General features: G+C 36.8%; 3 protein-coding genes across 3 annotated transcripts; 1 reads left to right on the top strand and 2 right to left on the bottom strand.

Moving 5' to 3' along the window:
- Nucleotides 1-332: 332 nt before the first annotated feature.
- Nucleotides 333-6,204, bottom strand: LOC142532802 (uncharacterized protein At3g49140-like). Its single transcript, XM_075639280.1, has 10 exons — nucleotides 6,002-6,204; nucleotides 5,621-5,870; nucleotides 5,379-5,481; nucleotides 5,218-5,285; nucleotides 4,623-4,799; nucleotides 4,408-4,536; nucleotides 2,250-2,585; nucleotides 1,439-1,591; nucleotides 879-974; nucleotides 333-543 (listed from the first exon to the last, which is right to left on the bottom strand). Exons 1-10 carry the CDS (start codon nucleotides 6,067-6,069, stop codon nucleotides 442-444), a joined length of 1,482 nt encoding a protein of 493 aa, XP_075495395.1. The 5' UTR covers nucleotides 6,070-6,204; the 3' UTR covers nucleotides 333-441.
- Nucleotides 6,205-8,308: 2,104 nt separating this feature from the next.
- On the bottom strand, nucleotides 8,309-10,395 carry LOC142533665 (ABC transporter G family member 8). The gene has a single exon (XM_075640509.1). It carries the CDS (start codon nucleotides 10,307-10,309, stop codon nucleotides 8,528-8,530), a length of 1,782 nt encoding a protein of 593 aa, XP_075496624.1. The 5' UTR covers nucleotides 10,310-10,395; the 3' UTR covers nucleotides 8,309-8,527.
- Nucleotides 10,396-13,107: 2,712 nt separating this feature from the next.
- On the top strand, nucleotides 13,108-15,456 carry LOC142533710 (reticulon-like protein B2). Its single transcript, XM_075640574.1, has 5 exons — nucleotides 13,108-13,445; nucleotides 14,320-14,500; nucleotides 14,587-14,728; nucleotides 14,951-15,020; nucleotides 15,129-15,456. Exons 1-5 carry the CDS (start codon nucleotides 13,238-13,240, stop codon nucleotides 15,290-15,292), a joined length of 765 nt encoding a protein of 254 aa, XP_075496689.1. The 5' UTR covers nucleotides 13,108-13,237; the 3' UTR covers nucleotides 15,293-15,456.
- Nucleotides 15,457-20,610: the final 5,154 nt, after the last annotated feature.

The raw sequence follows: 20,610 nt of genomic DNA, 5'->3' as shown, positions 1-20,610 counted from the left end.
GTAGAAGGTGTGATGATTGTGCTTGGATTGATGATGAATTTCAATTCGATAAATTTCATATTTTTGGATTTCAAATTACTTAACTTCACTGATAATTATGTTGAATTTCAAAGCATGTACTCATATGATTTGAAATTTATCACTTAAATTATTTTGAAGGGAAAATGCTAATTGATGATGAGTAGAAAACGTCATCGTACCACGTTTCAAATATTGTAATTTATATGAATAAAATACACATTTCTCCCAATATAAATTTTAAAATTATGCAACACATATTATTACAAAATGGCCGGAACTTGGAATGTCAAAATTTCTTGCAGTAACAAATATAATAGCTGGAACTGAAAGATTTCCTACATAGCTTTGTGCTATTTTTATCGACTACGTACATGGGACAACATAAAAAAAATACAGATATCAGCAGCATCTAACTTGAACCTAAGATTCAGTCTGCTGAGCTTCTTTCCGTGGTTGGATTTTGTGAGCTCTCGGAAACAGCATGTCATTCAGATGCCTTTCGGCACTGTACTCCGATGAGGCCTGTGAAGTTAAGTATGAGGGGGATTTGAGAGGTAAGACAATCTTTTTGAAGGATGGCAAATTTATGAAGCCAAAACCACATAAAAATATATGTTTGTCCTAGAGATTCACGAGAGAAGTAGGAGTTGAATCAGGATCCACCGAGTACATGAAATTTGACGTGGGATGGTTTTTCACAACAAAATATAAGCAACTGGAACAAGCCTTTTAAGCTGGAACAATTTGAAAGTAAGGGAAAGAAAAGCAACTGATGTTGAGATGATGTTCTACTGTTCAAAAATTCAGCAAGGAGATTATGAACCACCCAAAAGTAAGGGAAAGAAAAGCATACACACCCGTTTTTTGAAAGGAAAACGCAGTGTTTGAAGTTGTGTTCCCGAGCAAACCCGCAAGTCAAAACCAAGGCTGTCTACTCCTATAAGAGCACATTCCTGTCATTGTTTCAAGTTGTAAAAAATTAGCGCAAAAACCAAGCAACTGCACATTAAAGTTTTCTGATGACTCACTAGATGGTATTTTTACTCCTTAATTCAATGACAATACATGGCTAGAGTGGATAATTCATCATACAAGTAGATGATGCAGCCAAGTGGAAAAATTTTCACAAATAATTAGAACTTTAACAAATTTTTATGCTTCTGGGTGGGAAACGAATTATATCTAGGATGACTTGTACATGGATATGGAAAATGTGGTGGGGAATGGTGATGTTTTAGTTCCTTACACTTTCTTCATGCCATAAATTTCTGCTACATATGGGTGTAATAGAACCTTATGTCTAAAATTTATTTTCCAATACTAGATGGCGGTAAAGCTTTAATCAAGTTTCCAATATCAGTCAGGCTCACAATAACTAATGCTTTGAAATTTTGTGGTCCATTGTTCATAGTGTTACCTCAACTTGAATCCCTTTACATCTCCAACAAAGAGATTGTAGAGCTTGAGTGGTCTTTTCTCCACCAGCTTTGAGGTGTGATATTATTTTTGTGGCTGAATGTGCTATAGCATCAGGTCGAGCCCTCTTATAATCTTCTATTTCAACAAAATTCTGCATGAATAATTAAATCACACTTTTCCTTCCCAATACCAAACAACGTGTATAATACCTATCCCGTCTCATTTTGACACTGAAAATATATCAGAATAGAGTCTGAAGAAACAGAATCAAATATGTCATCATCAGCAATCAACCAGATTGAACAAGAGTATGAGACATATAATACATCGACAACTTTGTCTCTTTTTTCTACTCCACTTATGACAACTCCATCATACTCCCCATTTTCCATATGGATCAATAAAAAATTGCATTGCTTTGCACTGCAGTAACATCAATCATTTGAGGAGAGAATAGAGATGTCAAGCATAAGTTTTCATTCATTTCATGAATGTAAAAAATTACTATCATGACAAACTATTGCATTTTTTTGTCTAGTAATATACAGCATAAAACAGAGTATATGTTTCCTGTTCATGTAGCACCTCTTAGTATCCAGAAATTGCCCCTTCGTTATGTGGATGGAGATGTATTGAAATGGCGATCAACATTAATGAATAAAAAAGGAGGGGAACAAGAGAGGTAAATTTGACAGTTCTCTAGTGTCACATCGTGAAATATATTAAATTTTCACAAGTACGAAGACAGTTCTAACACAACACGAAACAACATATACTGCTGAGATTCACGAGGAAAGCCATAGATTTACCTCACGTCCATGTGCTGACACTAACTGAATTTTAATCATCTCTAGTTTGTAAAATGAAAATCCACTTTCAAGGTTTTCTTCCTTCTCCAATTCCTCTGCCCAACTTGGATCATCTTGTGATTGTTCTTTTTCACATCTGTGGCCATTGATCTTCACAGTGCCTTCTTCCTGTTGTTCATCGCCAATGTTACTTGAATCAGTATCACTGCATTCAGGATCTGTTACATTCTTTTGGATGACAGAATGTTCTTCTATGAATGCAGGTCTTAGAAGGCCTTGTATAGCAAGGCCAGAAGAAGGCTGTTCCATAAAATCTAAAGGATCGTCTGAAACAACCTGTGCAAAAAAAGTAGCCATAAAAAAGGTGTACAGTTTTTACAATAAAAAAATATGAGCATGAAAGTACAGTATAACCTCCATAATTTAATATTTGATTGGTAAATCACCTCTATCAGACAACAGTCTTTCTTGCTCCCAAACTTGGGCTAGAGAGACAAATTGATAATTTTGATAAATTAATAAGATAATAGTTCTTCTGAAGCCTCATACTCTATGCTACTGTTTATATCATAAATAAATAATTTAATAAAATCAAAAAAATTATCAAATGTCATTTGTTCTTAAAATATGAGTCTATTGCCACTTGTTTTATTTTGTTATAGAAAATTATTGTGCTGTTGAATGCTTCAATTATTTCCTTGCGCACCACAAACTCCAATATACAATGTTACCCCCCATCTTCACCATCAGTAGGATTATCCGTGATATTGGCACAATCTTCTGTTGACATCATGTTGGCAATTCAAGCTGTTCATATTAACATTCTTAAAGCAACATGGATTTACAAACTTTCTGATGATGTAATCTTTTCTGGGCCATCCTCATTACAACATAAACAATTGTTTGTCACTTTTACCTTGTTTTTCAATTCTAGCTATTTCGTTTCAAGTTAGTGATCAGGTTAAGCTCAATATGGCAATCCAAAATCATACATATTGAAAATTATTTTTGCCAAATTGGGCTATTTTCTTCCTTATGCACTCTAACTTATTTTCCATGTATTGTATATCAATTGGTTCACTTCTCCAAAACGACTTAATACCTTGTCTTAGCTTGAACTTCTCACGCCACCCTTTGAGAAAAATTGAATCATGAAACCTCTTCAGGATATAATATCTTCCTCGACTCTCTTATATTTTCCACAATTAGCTTTCCTTTTACATTCATAAGATCTTGATATCAAAGAAACCATTATAAACAATGTTCTCTGTCTCCAGAAATTTTGGTGGTTGAAGTCAATTAGCATGACCACCTTTCTCTAATACAGCAGAAGAGCCTCCGATGATTGCTTGAGTGCATTGAAATTTTCAGATGAAATTTTTTATAATCCCATTGCTACAATCCTGTTTGAGTGCTACAGGGATGCTCTTTATTATACTCGCGGAAATGTTTCGCTAATCTCATTGGTCATTTTTATTTTTTTAACAACTTTTAGTCGGGAAGACATTATATAGATAAATACTAGAACTTCTTGTATTGTTACATAGAAATTATTTTTCATATAATTTGTTGAGATATCAAAATAAAGAATATTGGTTGACTACAATGAACTAAATCAAGAACATAAATAAATAAAAATTCAATGTTTATTATGCTATAAAATCATTTGGAAAAAAAATATTTTTCTATGATTCGTTTAGGTTTAATTACATTACTTTTAATCGTGTTAAAATTATAAATTGATTTATAGTTGTGGATGTAGGTGATCATGTCATATTCTTCTGCTTTTCAGAAAATATCCAATAATATAATTTTGTCTATTTATTAATAGGTTTGTTCATTATTATTTTATAAAAAAAACTCCAACATTTTAGTAAATTAGTTCGTATTTAATCAACTAAGTCATTAAATTAAATTTGAGTTCTTAGTTAATTCGATATGTTCAGACTTTATTGAATCGTGGATTTATTTTATAATACATTTTAATTTATCAATTAATTAATACTTCTTTTAATTACTGGAATTTCAAAGGGCCCACAAAATATTGAGGTAATATCCTAGTCTCTGTCAATAAAAAGTAGAGTATTTCTAATAAGGATTCAAGTTTTTCTGACTAATTTCTATCATTACTGCCCACCATGTTTATTGAAAAAGTTACCTCTGTTAACTTTTTGGCAAAATACATAGGATGAGAAGATCGCATTGTCTCCAATTTTGCCCAGTCCCCCAATGATCCATCAGATTCCTCATCTTCATCCTCCTCATCATCGAGAATGGCAACCCATTCCTGCAGATGAATGTGATAAAATTTACATACTGCAGAGCTACAACCTTGACACTAAAAGATAAAAGAATAGAAGGTAGAGTGCACACTTCACTATCTTCATCTTCAGCATCGTCATTATCATCATCATCTTCTTCATCTTCCTCACCATCATCATAATCGCTACCTTCACCATCCAACTCATCAACACCAAATTCAATATCAGAATGACCTAGTGCTTCCATCTCGCTAATCATTTCTGCAGTATCTAGTCCAACAATTACTTGCTGCATTGTGTGAAATTCAAGTAAGCGTCTAAAAAAATTGCTTGAATCAGAAAATCCTTAATGTCTGACAATGCACTTGAACATTGGGACAGGGGTATGCATTAAAGCAAATTGGCAACTACTAGTGTCTCGAATCTACTTATGTTACACTCTTTCACTAGTCACTTGGCAAGTACAGAGTTCATGCTGTTGATTCAATCTCTTGAGCTATTTTTTAAACGCAGATCAAATCATCGGTAGCTTTCAAAAGAGGGCACAATCAAGATCGGAAAATAGAAATAACAGAAGCGTAAAATCTTTATAGCACTACTCCAGGTATTAACAAGTCGTAAAGGACTGGGGGTGAATTTTATAGGATGATATCGTTCTTCTTTTTTGTCAAAATCATGTGCATTGAGTTTAAAAGATCTAAACTTACCACGATGGTTTCTTCAGAAGTGAGAGTTTGCAAGATGTCTTCATCGTTTTTCACTTGAAAGTATATATCTGATGACAAGCAATCGCAACTTTAGCAATGACAACACTTCCCATCGACAACCAAATAGTGCCAAATATAAACAAGAAATAATTGCATCTTACTTCCATGTTCATCGGTTACATAAGGCAGATCTGGCCAAAAAATGTTCTCGTGAACTTCTTCATTCACCAAACCAGAAAACATCAGTGTCGCCTTGCTATTCACCTAAAACAAAATCTTTACACAACATCAAAACATAGATTTTCACCGACAACCAAATCATTTCCATAAAATTAGCAATTCATCACCACTAAAATTCCTTGAGACGAAACTTGAAATTACACACTACTATTTCTGTGTATACCTCAATTATTGTCCGAGAAGCTTCGGCTGGAGTGAGACTAGCTTCCCCGTTCTCCAATAATTCAGAGTCCAAAATGTCCTCGAACGGATGATACCTCTGAGGCTTCAAATTCTGTTTCACCGGACCCGAACCCGAGCTCGAGCTCGGCAGCTCTTTTGCAGTAGCTCTTATTCCATTCCGATTACCACCATTCACCCAACCTCCACACGTTCTTCCAACACAGTTATCCCTCAACTCCCAGCACTTACCCCTACTCACCAACCAAATTCAATAGGAGGAAAAAAACACAGTTCATTCCCCCAAACTCTACAGTTTTTGAAGCATAAGCAAACGACCAAAATATATCAAAAAAGAAGTAGAAAAATAAAGAAAAACAGATACCGAGGGATGAAAACATTGGCGGCGGGGAGTCGAACGGCGGCTGTGGTGTGAGGTTCGATCACCAGCATATTCGATGACGGTGAGATGGGTGTGGCGAATTGAATCGAATGAAGTTGAAATGCTAATTTTGCATAGTGGAATATTCCATGCTTATGTTCGGTTATTAGAACGTGTGGTGGTGTTTTGTGATCCGAATTACCTATTTGTTTTTGCCTTCCCCCCTTTCTTTATTTTCCCATTGGTTCTCGTATGATATGATGTATCTCTTCAGATTTTTTTTAATAAAAAAATTGTTTCTTTTTTTGGTCAAATTAAAAAATGAGTGGTGTTGTCTGTGATTAAAAATAATATTTTCGATATAAAAATAATATTTTTTATCAATCATTTGCAAATATATCTCAAAAAATTGTGAGAAATTAAATATTATTATAAAAATTTATTATATCAAAAATATTTATGTCATTCAAGATAACGGTGAAACTGAGGATAAAAATCTTTATTTCGTGAAATTGACTTCATTATTTTGATTGAGTATTGTTAATAATTTTAAAAAAAATACGGCGATCAATATTAGATGAATAAGCATTGAAAATTTTATTTAATTTTGAAGACATGTTTAAAAAATATTTATATTAAAGTTTGAATTAAAATACATATAATAATAATTTATGAAAGGTAAATATATCAAATATTAACGACGAAATTCTTTTAAAAAGTTGTAAAATGTAATATTATATATAAAAAATATTATAATTTATTTAATATGATAGAAAGTAGTGAGACTAGATATATAGAAACAACATAAAACTAAACATTTATAACCGAAATTAAACGAAATGATATAATTAATGTTAACACTTAAATGTAGTTTATATTTTCGAGAGACATCAAAATCAAAATTGATTTTTTTTAAAATACTTCAAATTTATAAAAAAAAAAAAAAAAAGCAATTTGAAGATGGAGGTGTTACTTGTTGTTAGTGATCCTTGGGCTCTCAACCTGTTGGACTGGGCCACCAAACTTATCCGGGCTGGTTATCCATTAGGATAAATTGGATTGGGTTTACCTTTCTCCAAAATTATTGACTATTTTAATTCATAATATTCAAGTAAAAAATACTTTAATTAATATATTAAACCGAAAATGTACGGCAGATAAAACATTAAAAATAATCTAAACCATGATTATATAATGTATCGTATTTCTGCATTTAATAGTAATTTATAGCCAATAAAAAAAATTATATCTTATATATATTTTCAAGTAATAATTTATGATATAAATGAAATAATGAAATGGTGCATGCATGTTCATGGATTCACGTGATAGGACAAAGGAAAGTAGAACCCGTGACCAAATGATTCGGAAAATAGATAAAGGACAACAAATCTCTGCATCATTTTCCTCTATTCAAACCTGGGCCACAATAGAGTAGGACAATTTAATATGCATAGTTTTAAATATTTTATATTTTTTTCAGTGATAATCTTAGCATAAAAATTAATATTTTTTATGGATGACTCAAATAAGATATCCGTCTCACAAAATACGACATGTAAAATCGTCTCAAATAAGTTTTTACCTCTATATATATAGACACAAGTACACACACTAAATATTTACAAAGACTCCCCTCTCCTATATATTATCCCATCTCACCGCTTGGTGACTATAGTGTTTTCTTTATGGAGACCGGCCCCTATTATAAGATTTGCATAATTTCGCGGAAAACGACGATGATTCAATAACTTGAATTTGTTTTCGCATATTTATGTTCACTTTGTTATTGTCGGGATCATAAGGACCCGTGACAGGCACATATTTCAAACATATATGCATAGTTTTGATGAGTAACACATTTATCTGGTACAATTATATAAATATCGATGAGATAGACACTCACGTGTTTATGTATATTTTTTCTATATTTCATTGGTGAATATCACATTATCAGTGTTCATGTAAATATACACGGTAAGTGTACAACATATCAAATATATATATATATATATATATATATATATTATATTTGTGTCGTTAATCATTTTCTTTTTATCAAGCATTGTATATCATGATCCAAACCGAAGAATCGATTTACAGTCATATGGAATTATGATGCTTAATTGTTTTCATTAACTCGTATACTATCCACATAAAACATAAACAAGTACTATTTGTACTGCCCACACATTCATAATATATACTAGTATAATGATGTATGCGTTGTGTGCTTGTATAATATTCTTTATATTCTTTATAATTCATCATGATCAATGGAAAAAGATATATTACATATATTTTGTAGATTTCGGCATCCGTCATGGCGTAAATCAAGCATGCATTAATTGACATTTACAACCACAAATTTCCATAATATATCTTAACAACTATATCAAAAAAGAAACGTCATGAACAATCGAAATTTTTTACAAGAAATGTTTATTGAACGGATTCCTTAAATATTACCTCGATTTGAGTTAAGATATTAATCTGTTTTGTGCAACGACTGAAGGCATGCTAGCTGTTTCATTTCTTGAATCTTGAAACCCTTCTTCTCAAAACAATCAACCAAAGCAGACGATAAAGCACGAAGAACGCAAGTAAAATGTAAACATTCGTCCACCTCTGCAATTCACGGAGCCCTTTCTTCTCCAACACATTACCCCCATTCACCATGCACGTCGTCTTCGTCTCATCGGACCATATGAAACACCTTGAAACCATGCAGGAATACTCATTAATCAAAAATGCATCCAGAGCGTATTTGTACATGGACAAGTAGTGCATGAAGAGCCAGAACTTGGGTATGTTGTCTTTGGAAATGAAGTAGCCGGAGAACAGGAAGAATCCGGCGAGAAGTACTGTCACTAATGAAGTTCCAGCAATGAAATTTGGAGCTACGGAGCTTAAGAATAGGACGAATGAGTTCGCCATTAGAAGTATGACCCAGATGACGAGAACAAAGTATGCAAACGCTTGCCATGTTGCGCAGAGACCCACTAAGAAATAGAGTGAAACCGAGTAAAGAAATGCGATCCCCAGTAAGTAGGGGAAGAAAACTAGAGTATTCGCCATGAGATAGGAAGACAACCTGTAAACTCCACTCGAGGTTTCTCTCAGAAGGATTGGTCTTTCGTCGATGAAGATTGGCAGGGTTTCGGTTGTGGAGGAGAGGAGGAATGTTAGAGTGAAAGCGAAAAGGCCAAATCTTTTCTCAATCCCTGATTTACCAAATCCAATGTTTATGTAGATTGTGCCCAACACTAAGCCAACCCCCAAAGCCTGTAAAGTGTTTGTTACGAGTAACTGCTTTGTTCTGTATATTATTTTCCAGAACCTGATGTATAATGTGACTATTTCGTGGAAACTCGAGCTTCTGTACCTTATTTTTTCTTTTGTTTTAGCAATTTTTGATTGAGAAGGGGAAGAATTTTCAGGTGATGCTGTTGCCGGTGAAATGGCTTCGGGTTTATGGAGTAGATTCAGTATTTCCATGGCATATTCGAGCGGATTAAGCTGTGGAGGAACTGAGAAGCCATTGCAAAGCAAGAAATCTTGAAGGGAAGAAAGTGTACCGTTGTGCACAACCGTTCCTTTCGCCAGGAGTAGAATCTTATCTATGGTGGAAAGAATCTTGAAACTCGGCTGATGAATAGACAGAACAACCGTGCGATGGCTCGAGTCTGCGATTGATCTGAGCGTCTTCATTACATTCAAAGCTGAGCCACTGTCGAGCCCTGAAGTGGGTTCATCAAGAAGCAGCACCGCCGGGTCGTGGAGGAGGCTTAGCCCTATAGAAACGCGACGGCGTTCCCCGCCGGAGAGCCCACACGCCATCCTAGTCTCCGCTAAATGTTTGAGGCGGAGCTCATCAAGAAGGGTGGACACAATCCCTGATATATCAGAGGTTTTAGGGTTCAGCAAACTCGCAGAAAAGGCAAATGTTTCAGCCACGGTGAGTAAAGGAAGGCATGCATCATGCTGGGGGACATAAGCGGATAGCTTGCGGAAGGACGACGGGTTGAGGGGGGCAGAGTTGAGGAGCAGGGCGCCACTCGTCGGTGCGGTTCGAGCAGCCAAAATGTCGAGTAGAGTTGATTTCCCAGCGCCACTCGGGCCGACGATTGCGAGGATTTGAGATGGATATGCGGTAAGTGAGATTTCTCGTAAGATGTAAGTTGGTGGAGTTGGACAGCAAGGTTTGAAGATGAAGAGGGTGGCGATTGTGGTAGTGGATTTCATATAGGAGATGGATGAGGCTGTGATCGTGTACGTTTTGTAAGGCCGCGGCGGTGATTCTTTATCCATGGCGGAGCAAGAATGACAGAGTGGAAAGAGAAGGTAATTGTGGAAGGATATGTTAGTACTAATTTCTATGCATGACAGTGAAGTAGTGTATAAATTCTATACATTCCACAAAAAAATAAATAAATATCTGTATATATATATATATATATATTTATATTTATATTATATCCATTTGTTGGCATGAAGGGTGGATGAGTAGTACTAGCAGAGTCTAGCTAGGGTGTTTCCTTGTGCTCAGATGACTGATGAGTCCATGCTGTAGAGTCACGGGGATACATATAACTAACATCACACACATATGTAATATCGCGTTGACGTACGTGTTGTGTGTTTTTATAATATTTTTTATAATTTATTTAATTTTTATTTAAATAAGAATCAAAATATAATTATAAAAAATAGTGGTTAACTAAACTGTAGTTTTGATATATAAATTAGGAAAAAAAAAAGAAAAAATGATCCAAACAAGAATACGCTTATCAAAATTATATTACGTACATGGCATGTTATTGTGTGCGAGCTCACCGACTTGATCGATAGGGCACGACTGTTCCGACGAAGCAGGTTTGGAATAAATGTTTGGGATGAGGATAAGGATCCGGGAGTAATTAGATATATGATTGTATGTTTATTTATATATGGTTAAAACCCTTAATGTGTTTAAAAATTTTCTATATCTAAATATATTTTTATGATTATAATGTTCATCTAAATCTCTGACCTTATGTTATAGGAGTGATCATTAATTAATGGAACATGTTTTTTATGAGACGATATGTGATATTAGTTGACTTGATCTATATGTACAATGAAAAATAATATTTTTAACATAAAAATTAATATATTTCCGTGAGTCAGATATGATTAAAAATCTAACTCGTAAATTTGAAATGCGGATATGAACATTAGTTTTTATGTACTTTAATAAAAATAAAATGATGTTTCAAATTAATCAACCACATAATATATATATATATATATATATTGAATTTGATCGCATTGCACTATGAAGGATCGGTTCTAACACCTGCGAGGGTGCTTCAAACATAATATTTTCCATGAGTTTCAATAGCTCGTGTTTTAAGAATGTAAACACCGATAAATGAGATCGAGTTTGCTTTTAAACCAAGCGAAAAATACTCGAAATAGTCCTTCGTTAAGAAAGCTGATTAATTTGAAAGAATTTTTCCTTGTGTGAACTTAATAATTGAAATGAGGGATCATTTTTTACACGTATCAGTTCAGTTATGGTGAGAACTGAACTGATAACAGTTCGAACTGATCAAATCAGTTTGAAAACAGTAGTTAAACAATTAAGTACACAAGATATATTTATGGATGTTCGGAAACTTCAACTGCTCATACGTCACCGATTCTACCACCTCGGGTGGGATCTAATAGAAGACTTTGATTTATACAATGCCTTGTACAAATCCACTCAGCTTAGAACTTACACTACAGTCTAACTGAACTCCTAGCCTAAACTGAAGGCAGCACCTTCCAACCAATACTTGTTTAACGTCTATCTGTTAAAGACTACACAAGTTTAATATCTTTGTGCAAGACTCACTCAACTTATCAATAAGCTCTACTCTCTGTATATGTGAGTGATTGTGTGTAAATGTGTGATTACTGATATATGAATACAACAGGAAAGTGTTCTCACACATTGAGAGAATTGTGTTTCTAATCTAAGCTAATAACACGTTGAGTGTTCCCTCAAATCTGGGGCGATTGCTTCTTGTAAGCTGATATATGTTGAGTGTACCCTTCTACTATTCTTATGATTTATGCACTACCTTGTTGATGGTCTTGATCTTATATTTATAGGCTTCGTGACCGTACATCAAGACTCATCAAATATGTTCGTTTCAGTTGAATCTGTTCCTCGATATTTGTGACTTGTCCTATCTGACAGTCATTATAGAACGTCTTGACTTTAAGCTCTGCTTCAACGTTCATTATTGTCCTTTGACTGGACAATTGCTTTCTTTAATGCGCATAGTTGGATTCAACTTAGATAAACTTGTCGTGTTCTGAAAACTGTCGCTCCTAACTGATGTTCTGAACTAGTCAGTTGAACTTGTCTAGAACTGGTGTGGTGAAATCAGTTGGCTCGTCAGCTGAGCTTTTCATCAGTTGAGCTCTTCATCAGCTGACCGGGCTTCTGAAGGTCTTCTGCTGAACTACCTATCAGCTGGACAATCAGTTGAACTTATCTTTGATATATAAGTAGAATTGGTTCAGCTTGGTCAATTAGTTCGTGCTTTCAGTTTGCATCTTGATAGCTTCAATTTAGGCTCAGTAGCTTTGTGCGCACTTAGGTAAATTCATTAGAAACAAAATAACAAATTTTGTCAACATCAAAATCAAGATTGTGAACATCAAATGTTCCAACACAATACTTACAATTGTTTAGTAGGTCTCTTGTGACACAGTCTCACAGATCTTTATTCTTAAGACATGTTAACTATATTCATATTTACAATAAAAAATAATATTTTTAATTTAAAAGATAATAATTTTTCATAAAATAGTCAAATAAAATATCTATATAACATGAGTTTTTACAATACTGATAAAAGGACTAATATAAAGCTAGAAATTTTTACAAAATATTTTTTACACACTGATTTGATTTGCAGAAAGTTGCTGGTGGAATTCTTTTATAACTGCCTCGTGAATCAGCAAAGGGTCCAGGCCCATTTGATTTCTGACCCTATCTCAACATCAATTCTCCATTGGGCTAGTAATATATTTTTATTGGGCCATCCCACTAACCCGACACGGTGCTCCAGCTCGTTTCCGTTTCCCTGGACCTCAGCCCTCGTTTCAATCAGTTCCACTCGGAAACATCGCAAAAGGCGCCGAAATAAACTTTCAAACGACATCCCGTTCGGCGGTGCGTGAAATCTGAAATCAGAAGCCATGTCTGATCACGAGAAGAACGAATCCAACGCTGAATCAGTGATCAATCAGATCACGAAGAAACTTCACAGCGACGGTTCATCTTCGTCGTCAGATTCGGACGACGACAAGGACATCAAATATTCTGCCGCATCAAAGAAAAAGGCCAAGATTTATCGTCTCTTTGGCCGCGAAAAGCCTGTCCACAAGGTCCTAGGAGGTGGAAAACGTACGGATTTCGTGTTCTCTATACTCTCCAATGGTTTTATCATCGACATGCGTTAGATCAGATATTGTTCGTTTTTCTCATACAACGGTGTCTGGAATTGAGGTTATTGGATTGGTTTCGTTGGTGCATATACCTATGTATCAAACTGCATTCATTAGTGGTGTTCATACTTCATATTGTTAACAAGGATGTATTCTAGAAATACTCGAACGTACATGGAGAAAATAGATAGATACATGTACGTGTTGTTTGAAATAATGGAAAATAAAGATCGAGAATAAGAACCCATGACCAATTCAGTGAAATAATATAGAAGGGAATTTGTACTATAGAAGGGAATTTGTACTTTCGAACTGATAATTCTTTGTTATTGCGCTAATAATAGTTTCAAACTTTAACAATGCCAACGTCTTCTGATGTTTGAGTTCTACATAGAAAAGTGAGGTTATTATTCTATTCAAAAACAGAAAGATTGCATTTTCTCCTCATTTGATGCTGTAAACTGCTCAGTTCCACAATTTTTTGTTGTGCATTATTTTATATGCTCCTGTACTGATACATATTCCATGTAATCTACTGGAGGATAGTTTTTTGGTGCATGTATATGATGCTGATAGTTTTTTGGTGCATATATATGCTTTGAAACTGTCAAAGAAATTCCTCTTAAAAGAGTCCGTGGATCTTGTAATTGATTTCTTTCATCTCTGAAATGGTTTATGGACTCGATTAGAGTATAACTTGCGGTATAGAGTTAGGAGAGTTGTGTGGATGCTTTTTACACGTAGTCTCGTGCAATATGGAGCATGTATTCATAACTTTTATTATCATTATTAAATATTATTTTGTGCTATCTCACGCTGATATTTTCTGACAGCGGCTGATATTTTCCTATGGAGAGACAAGAGAAGTTCCGGCGGTGTGATTGGTGTTGCCACCACAGTTTGGGTGCTCTTTGAATTGCTTGAATATCACTTACTCTCACTAGTGTGCCATATCTTTATTCTTGCCCTGGCAATCCTTTTTCTTTGGTCAAATGCATCCACCTTTATTAATAAGTATGATTCTAAACTGGTCGAGAAACTTACTACTGATGACTTTTCTATACATTCTTCTCACTTTTCTGTTTTATTATGCGACACAGGTCTCCACCTAAGATCCCAGAAGTCATTCTTCAGGAGGACATAGTCCTGGGTGTAGCTTCTGCCCTTCGTGTTGAATTCAACCGCGCTTGTTCCATCTTTCGAGACATTGCACGTGGGAAAGATTTGAAGAAATTCCTTGCTGTGTGTGAATCTATTTGTTCTTACTTCATTATGAAACATTGTTGCTAAACAAACAAACATCTAAGCCCTAGGCTAACTTTTTTAGTGGCGCTTACTATTTTGTTGTCAAACGTACCAGACTAAAGCATTTTGAATATATTTGCAGGCTGTGATTTATTGAAATTCATTAACGTTTTCAATAACTTATCCATTGATAGTTTGAAATCCCATTCTGGTTTTTAGGTGATTGCTGGGCTGTGGATATTATCCTCTCTGGGGAGTTGCTGCAACTTCTTGACCTTATTTTACATCGGTAATTAGATTTTTTGCTATCATCTCTATACATAATGGCTGTTATCTACATCATTTCCATTTCCTTATCATGTTTTCTCTTCGTTCCTATATTCACCTTCAAAAATAGGTATCGTTTTGCTGCACACCGTGCCTTTGGTTTACGAAAAATACGATGATCAGATCGATGCTTTTGCCGAGAAAGCCGAGTCAGAGTTGAAGAAACAATATGCCGTTTTCAACGACAAGGTTTTGAGTAAACTCCCAAAAAGTCTGAAAGACAAGCTTGCTTAGATATTGTAGAGTGGTGGTATTAGGTTTTCACGGTGAGCGGGTTATGTATTTGTCTATTTTAATTTAGTCATTTTGTTGTTCTGTCTCAAATTCACCGTGTTGTTTCTTTGTTTACCACTAAATTGTTCTATTTGAATTGCTTCGGGCCACTGGACTGCAACAAATTCTGTTCATTTTTTATATTTGTATTAGAACTTTATTTAATTGAGTTGCCTAAGTTAATCGACGTTATGTTATTTGACTTACAATAAATAATTAAATAAAAGATGACATGTAAACACTGGTTGATAAAATATATAGAGAATATGTACATTTACTAACAAGGAAGAACAAAAAAATGACAATACCATGAGTTCGAGTGCACTACATGTCTTCGTGGTATACTTTAATTCTGGCATAAATTTAAATAGGATTAAACAAATATATGGGAGGAAACAACTTAATTGATGGGATGGCCAATAATTTGTAAAATTTGAGTCAAGCTTGGATTAAACAAATATATGGGAGGAAACAACTTTATTGATTTTAATATTTTCGAAACTTTGTTTTAGCGTAGCTAAAGTATTCTGAAATGATTAAGAGATCATCTTTCATTGCTATAATTAAAATAATTATAAAACTTTGTTGAGCAAACTTTATGGAATCAATATTTGTTATTATTTATTTAGTTTAAACTCATAATTTAGCACGCAAAAACCCAAAATCAAGCCAATTAATATTTTTTATAATCTGGTAATGAAAAATTCAGAAATCGGAGCACCGACCGTTCTTCTCCCAATCGCCGTACCGAGTTGGCTCCGGGCCTCTGGGCCCTCCAATCTCGCCGTTCTCTCTGTTCACACATTCCTCGGCCTCATTTCCCTCGGTTTTCGGATTAGATTTCTCTTCATCCTGCATCTGCAGTATTTTCTCTTTGGTTTCTGGATCCGATTCTTCTCTCTTCCCTAACTTCTGAGCCGTCGAACACATGAATCGGCGAATTGCAGAGTTTGCGAACTCGGATATGATGATTGATGGTGGAGAACGGCTTAATTTTCTGGCCATTCTCTGACCCTCAATTTTTTCCAGCTACGAGTTTCGAAGTTTCAGGTAAAAGGAATAGTTCGAGAATTGTAAAGGAATAGTTGCTTGTAAAATTTCATTAATCTTTAAAAATATCAAAGATCTCATAAATTGATAAAACTAACTATTCAAAACAAATAAATTCACACAATCAAATTTAATGCTTTTTATTCTATTTTTTTTAATGTTTAAGTAATTTTATACATCAAAATTAAGAACTCAAAAATAAATACTAGTTTGATCATCTTCACAATAATTGATAGACAAAAACTTATGTGAGACGGTCTCACGGGTCGTATTTGTGAAACAGATCTCTTATTTGGATCATCCATGAAAAAAGTATTACTTTTTATACTAAAAGTATTACTTTTTTTTTTGAATATGGGTAGGGTTGACTTGTCTCACAGATTAAGATCCGTGAGACGGTCTCACATGATATCCACTCTAATTGATATGTTGCAGGCGAATAATTGTAGAAACAGTCGACCAATTCCTCTATGACAAATCATTAGGATCCAAAATATCATATATGGCGGTCCATTGTGTTTCTACGGGTTTTAAAATTTTTACTTAAAAGTTAATGAGTAGGTATCTTGAAACGGATTCATGAATCTTTATTTGTGAGATGGTCAACTCTATCGATATTCAAAATAAAAAATAATATTCTTAGTGATACCCCAGGGATGAACCTTTCAAGATCCGGCCCAAACTCCCGGCCCATCTCTGAGGCCCACAGGTGACTGGCCCATGACAAGCCCAGGTATTCTCCTATAAATATCAGGTTTGAGCGTATGATAATTAATTCACTATATTGTTTTCAGCAGCGCCCTTAGCTGCTCCCCACATATATCTTCAGTCTCTGACTTGAGCGTCGGAGGGGTTACGCCGGGACACCCTCCTGGCCCCCTCCTAATGGTCTTATTTGTGATTTCAGGCCCAGGGTAATTTTGAAGCCCGTGTCTGGATTAGTGACGCTTGCGTGGATCGGACCCTAAATTTTCGTGAGTATCACTTGGCGCCGTCTGTGGGAACATTTGAGTTGAGACGTAGAGATGGTAGGGAGGAGAGGGAGTAGAAGAGTTAACTCAGCGTCATCGCGTCATCAGAGGGGACCCGAACAGTCTCATGCTGAGGCGAGGCAGGAACAACCCCATCAGGAGACAAGAACTGAACAACCGCGTCAAGAGACCAGGGTCGAGCAACCCCGTCCTAATGAAAATGTGGGGAACTTGACCCTGGAGCAGTTGGGTCAATTTATCACTCGGACAGTAGATGAGGCTATGAAGAGGAACCAAAAATCTGTGTTCATTGAAGAGCATGCCACTCGCCAGGAGCGAGAGGAAAATGTTAAGGGCCAGCAGAGCAGAATCGAAGAGACCCAGCCCCTCCCAAGCGAATGGAATGCAGATATTGGAGAGATGTGGAAGGAAATACAGATGTTGAGACAACAGGTGGGAAGTAGAGCGCCGGCCCCCAAGAAAGGAAGTCCTTTTTTCGCTTGCCATTCTGAAAGAAGGACTTCCCCCGAGTTTCCGACAACCGAATGTTGGAGAATATGATGGACATACCGACCCCGAAGAGCATTTGGGGAGATTTGAGAATGCGGCTCTGTTGCACCAATATTCAGATGCAGTCAGGTATAGGGTTTTTCTGGGCACGTTGGTGAGGTCAGCCCAGCAGTGGTTTAACACTTTGCAGCCCAACTCTATACGTTCTTTTGAGGACTTCTCATCTGCCTTCTTGCACCGATTTGCTAGCAGCAAGAGGCACCAGAAAAATTATTTGAGCATGTTCGTGATGAAACAGCAAGAGAATGAAACTTTACGAGAATTTGTCCAACGTTTCAACAATGCAGCGCTGGAAATACCAGCGGCTACTCCTGACATCATGATAAGTGCCTTCACACAAGGATTGAGGGGAGGGGAGTTTTTCAAGTCGCTGGTCAAGAAGCCCCCGTCAAGCTATGATGAACTGTTGGCTCGAGCTGAGAAATATGTAAACTTGGAAGATGTCCAACGGTACAGAAGGATGGAGAATCGGCACGGAGGAAGTAGAGTTGAGGGAGTGGAGAAAGGAGGAAGGAAGAGGGGTGCGGGGGAAAGAGAGGAAGACAGAACTAGAAATAGAGGACAATTCTCATCACATGTTCCCCTGGATAGGAGTCGTGACGAGGTGATGGAGGTGAGGGAGCCCGCGAGGAACTGGGAGAAGTCACGAAGGGTTGGGTGCAGTGCTAGATTGCCTTCACGGGATAGACGAGAAGGATCCTCATTCAGGAGTTGACAAAGGTCTCGCTCGCCCCCTAGGCGTGGTCAAGGCCCTCCATGGATAAATCAGAGGATCGGGGAGCAGAGAAGGGAAGGTCGATGTCAAGATGTCCCTCAGGAGCTCGTCGAACCGAGGAGGAGAATGAATGAGGATAACCACCCTACGAGAGGAATGATTCATATGATCTCGAGGGGTGCTACTGATGGAGACTCTGGGCGAGCTCGGAAGGCACATGGGAGAAGGTTGGAGAACTTTGAGATATCTAGGGGTGCAGACTTACCACAAGACCCCGTCATCAGCTTTGGGCTGGAAGACTTCCGAGGCGTTGTGACTCCACATAACGATGCCTTGGTGGTAACGACCACCATTGCCAATTATGATGTGGCGAGAATATTTATTGATAATGGAAGCTCCGTGAACGTCTTGTTCAAGAGCACGTTGGATCAAATGAAGATGGGAGGATTTGAGTTTGAGCCGATATCCACCCCGCTGTATGGGTTTGCAGAACACGTCATCTTGCCTTTGGGTCAGATTGTTCTTCCCCTATCCTTGGGGACTGATTCTCGGCGGGTAACAAAGATGATAGCCTTCACTGTAGTAGATACCCCGTCAGCGTATAATGGAATTCTAGGACGACCAGCCCGTAGAGTCATTCGAAGAAGCTTCTAAGTGGGTAACTTTGTCCTGTGGAGGTACAAGAGGAGCAGAGAGGAAAGTTGGAGAATGCGCTGGGTAAGGCTCTAAAGAGGCATGGGAACGCTTACCACCTTAGAGAATATTTTTACTTCATTTTTTATGTATTTCGTTCATGAATTTGTCTTACGTTATCAGTTGATATTTAATAAAGCCAAGTTCTTATATTAAGTTCGTGGTTGTTCTTGTATTATGAGGATTATATGAATTAAATTTTACCTACTTAGGCATCGCCTAGCAGAGGAGCAGAGTGGAGGAGGAGAAATAAATTTTCCTGCTAAGGTGTCACCTAGCAGAGGAGTTTGAGGGTGAGGGTGGAGAATATTTATTTTCCTGCTTAGGCGTCGCCTGGCAGAGGAGTTAGAGGATGACGAGGTGGAATCTTTATTTTCCTGCTAAGGCATCGCCTAGCAGAGGAGCAGAGTTAGGGTGGAGGTGTTGATTTTATTTTCCTGCTGAGGCATCGCCTAGCAGAGGAGTTAGAGGGTGGGCGCGTTGAATTTTATTTTCCTGTTAAGGTCCGGCAAGGCTTGGCCTCGCACTTAGCAGAGGAGTTATGAGATGATGAGGTGAGAGTTTGATTTTTCCTGCTAAGGCCCGGCTTAGCAGAGGAGTTAGAGGGTGTAGGTGTTGATTTTATTTTCCTGCTAAGGCATCGCCTAGCAGAGGAGTTAGAGGGTGGGCGCGTTGAATTTTATTTTCCTGCTAAAACCCGGCAAAGCCTGGCTTAGCAGAGGAGTTAGAGGGTGGAGATGTTGAATTTTTATTTCTTGCTAAGGCCCGGCTTAGCAGAGGAGCAGAGGGTGAGGAGGCTGAAGTTTGATTTTTCCTGCTAAGGCATCGTCTAGTAGCGGAGCAGAGTGAGGAAGAAAAATTTTATTTTCCTACTAAGGCATCACCTAGTAGAGGAGCAGAGGGTGGAGGTGATAAATTTTTATTTTCCTGCTAAGGCATCGCCTAGTAGAGGAGTAGAGGGTGGAGGTAGTAAATTTCTATTTTCCTGCTATGGTGTCACCTAGCAGAGGAGCAGAGGGTGGAGATGGTACATTTTTATTTTCCTACTAAGGCATCGCCTAGTAGATGAGCAGAGGGTGGAGGTGATAAATTTTTATTTTCCTGCTAAGGTCTCCCCTAGCAGAGGAGTTAGAGGGTGGAGATGTTGAATTTTTATTTTCTGCTAAGGCCCGGCTTAGCGGAGGAGTCAGAGGGTTGAGGTGTTGAATTTTTATTTTCCTGCTAAGGTATCACCTAGCAGAGGAGTTAGAGGGTGGAGGTGGTGAGTTTTTACTTTCCTG

Source organism: Primulina tabacum, chromosome 18 (assembly GCF_025594145.1).
Source record: "Primulina tabacum isolate GXHZ01 chromosome 18, ASM2559414v2, whole genome shotgun sequence".
Classification (NCBI taxonomy): Eukaryota; Viridiplantae; Streptophyta; class Magnoliopsida; order Lamiales; family Gesneriaceae; genus Primulina; species Primulina tabacum.
The sequence above is the reverse complement of the archived record's forward strand: the minus strand, read 5'-3'. Positions and strand labels throughout refer to the sequence as shown.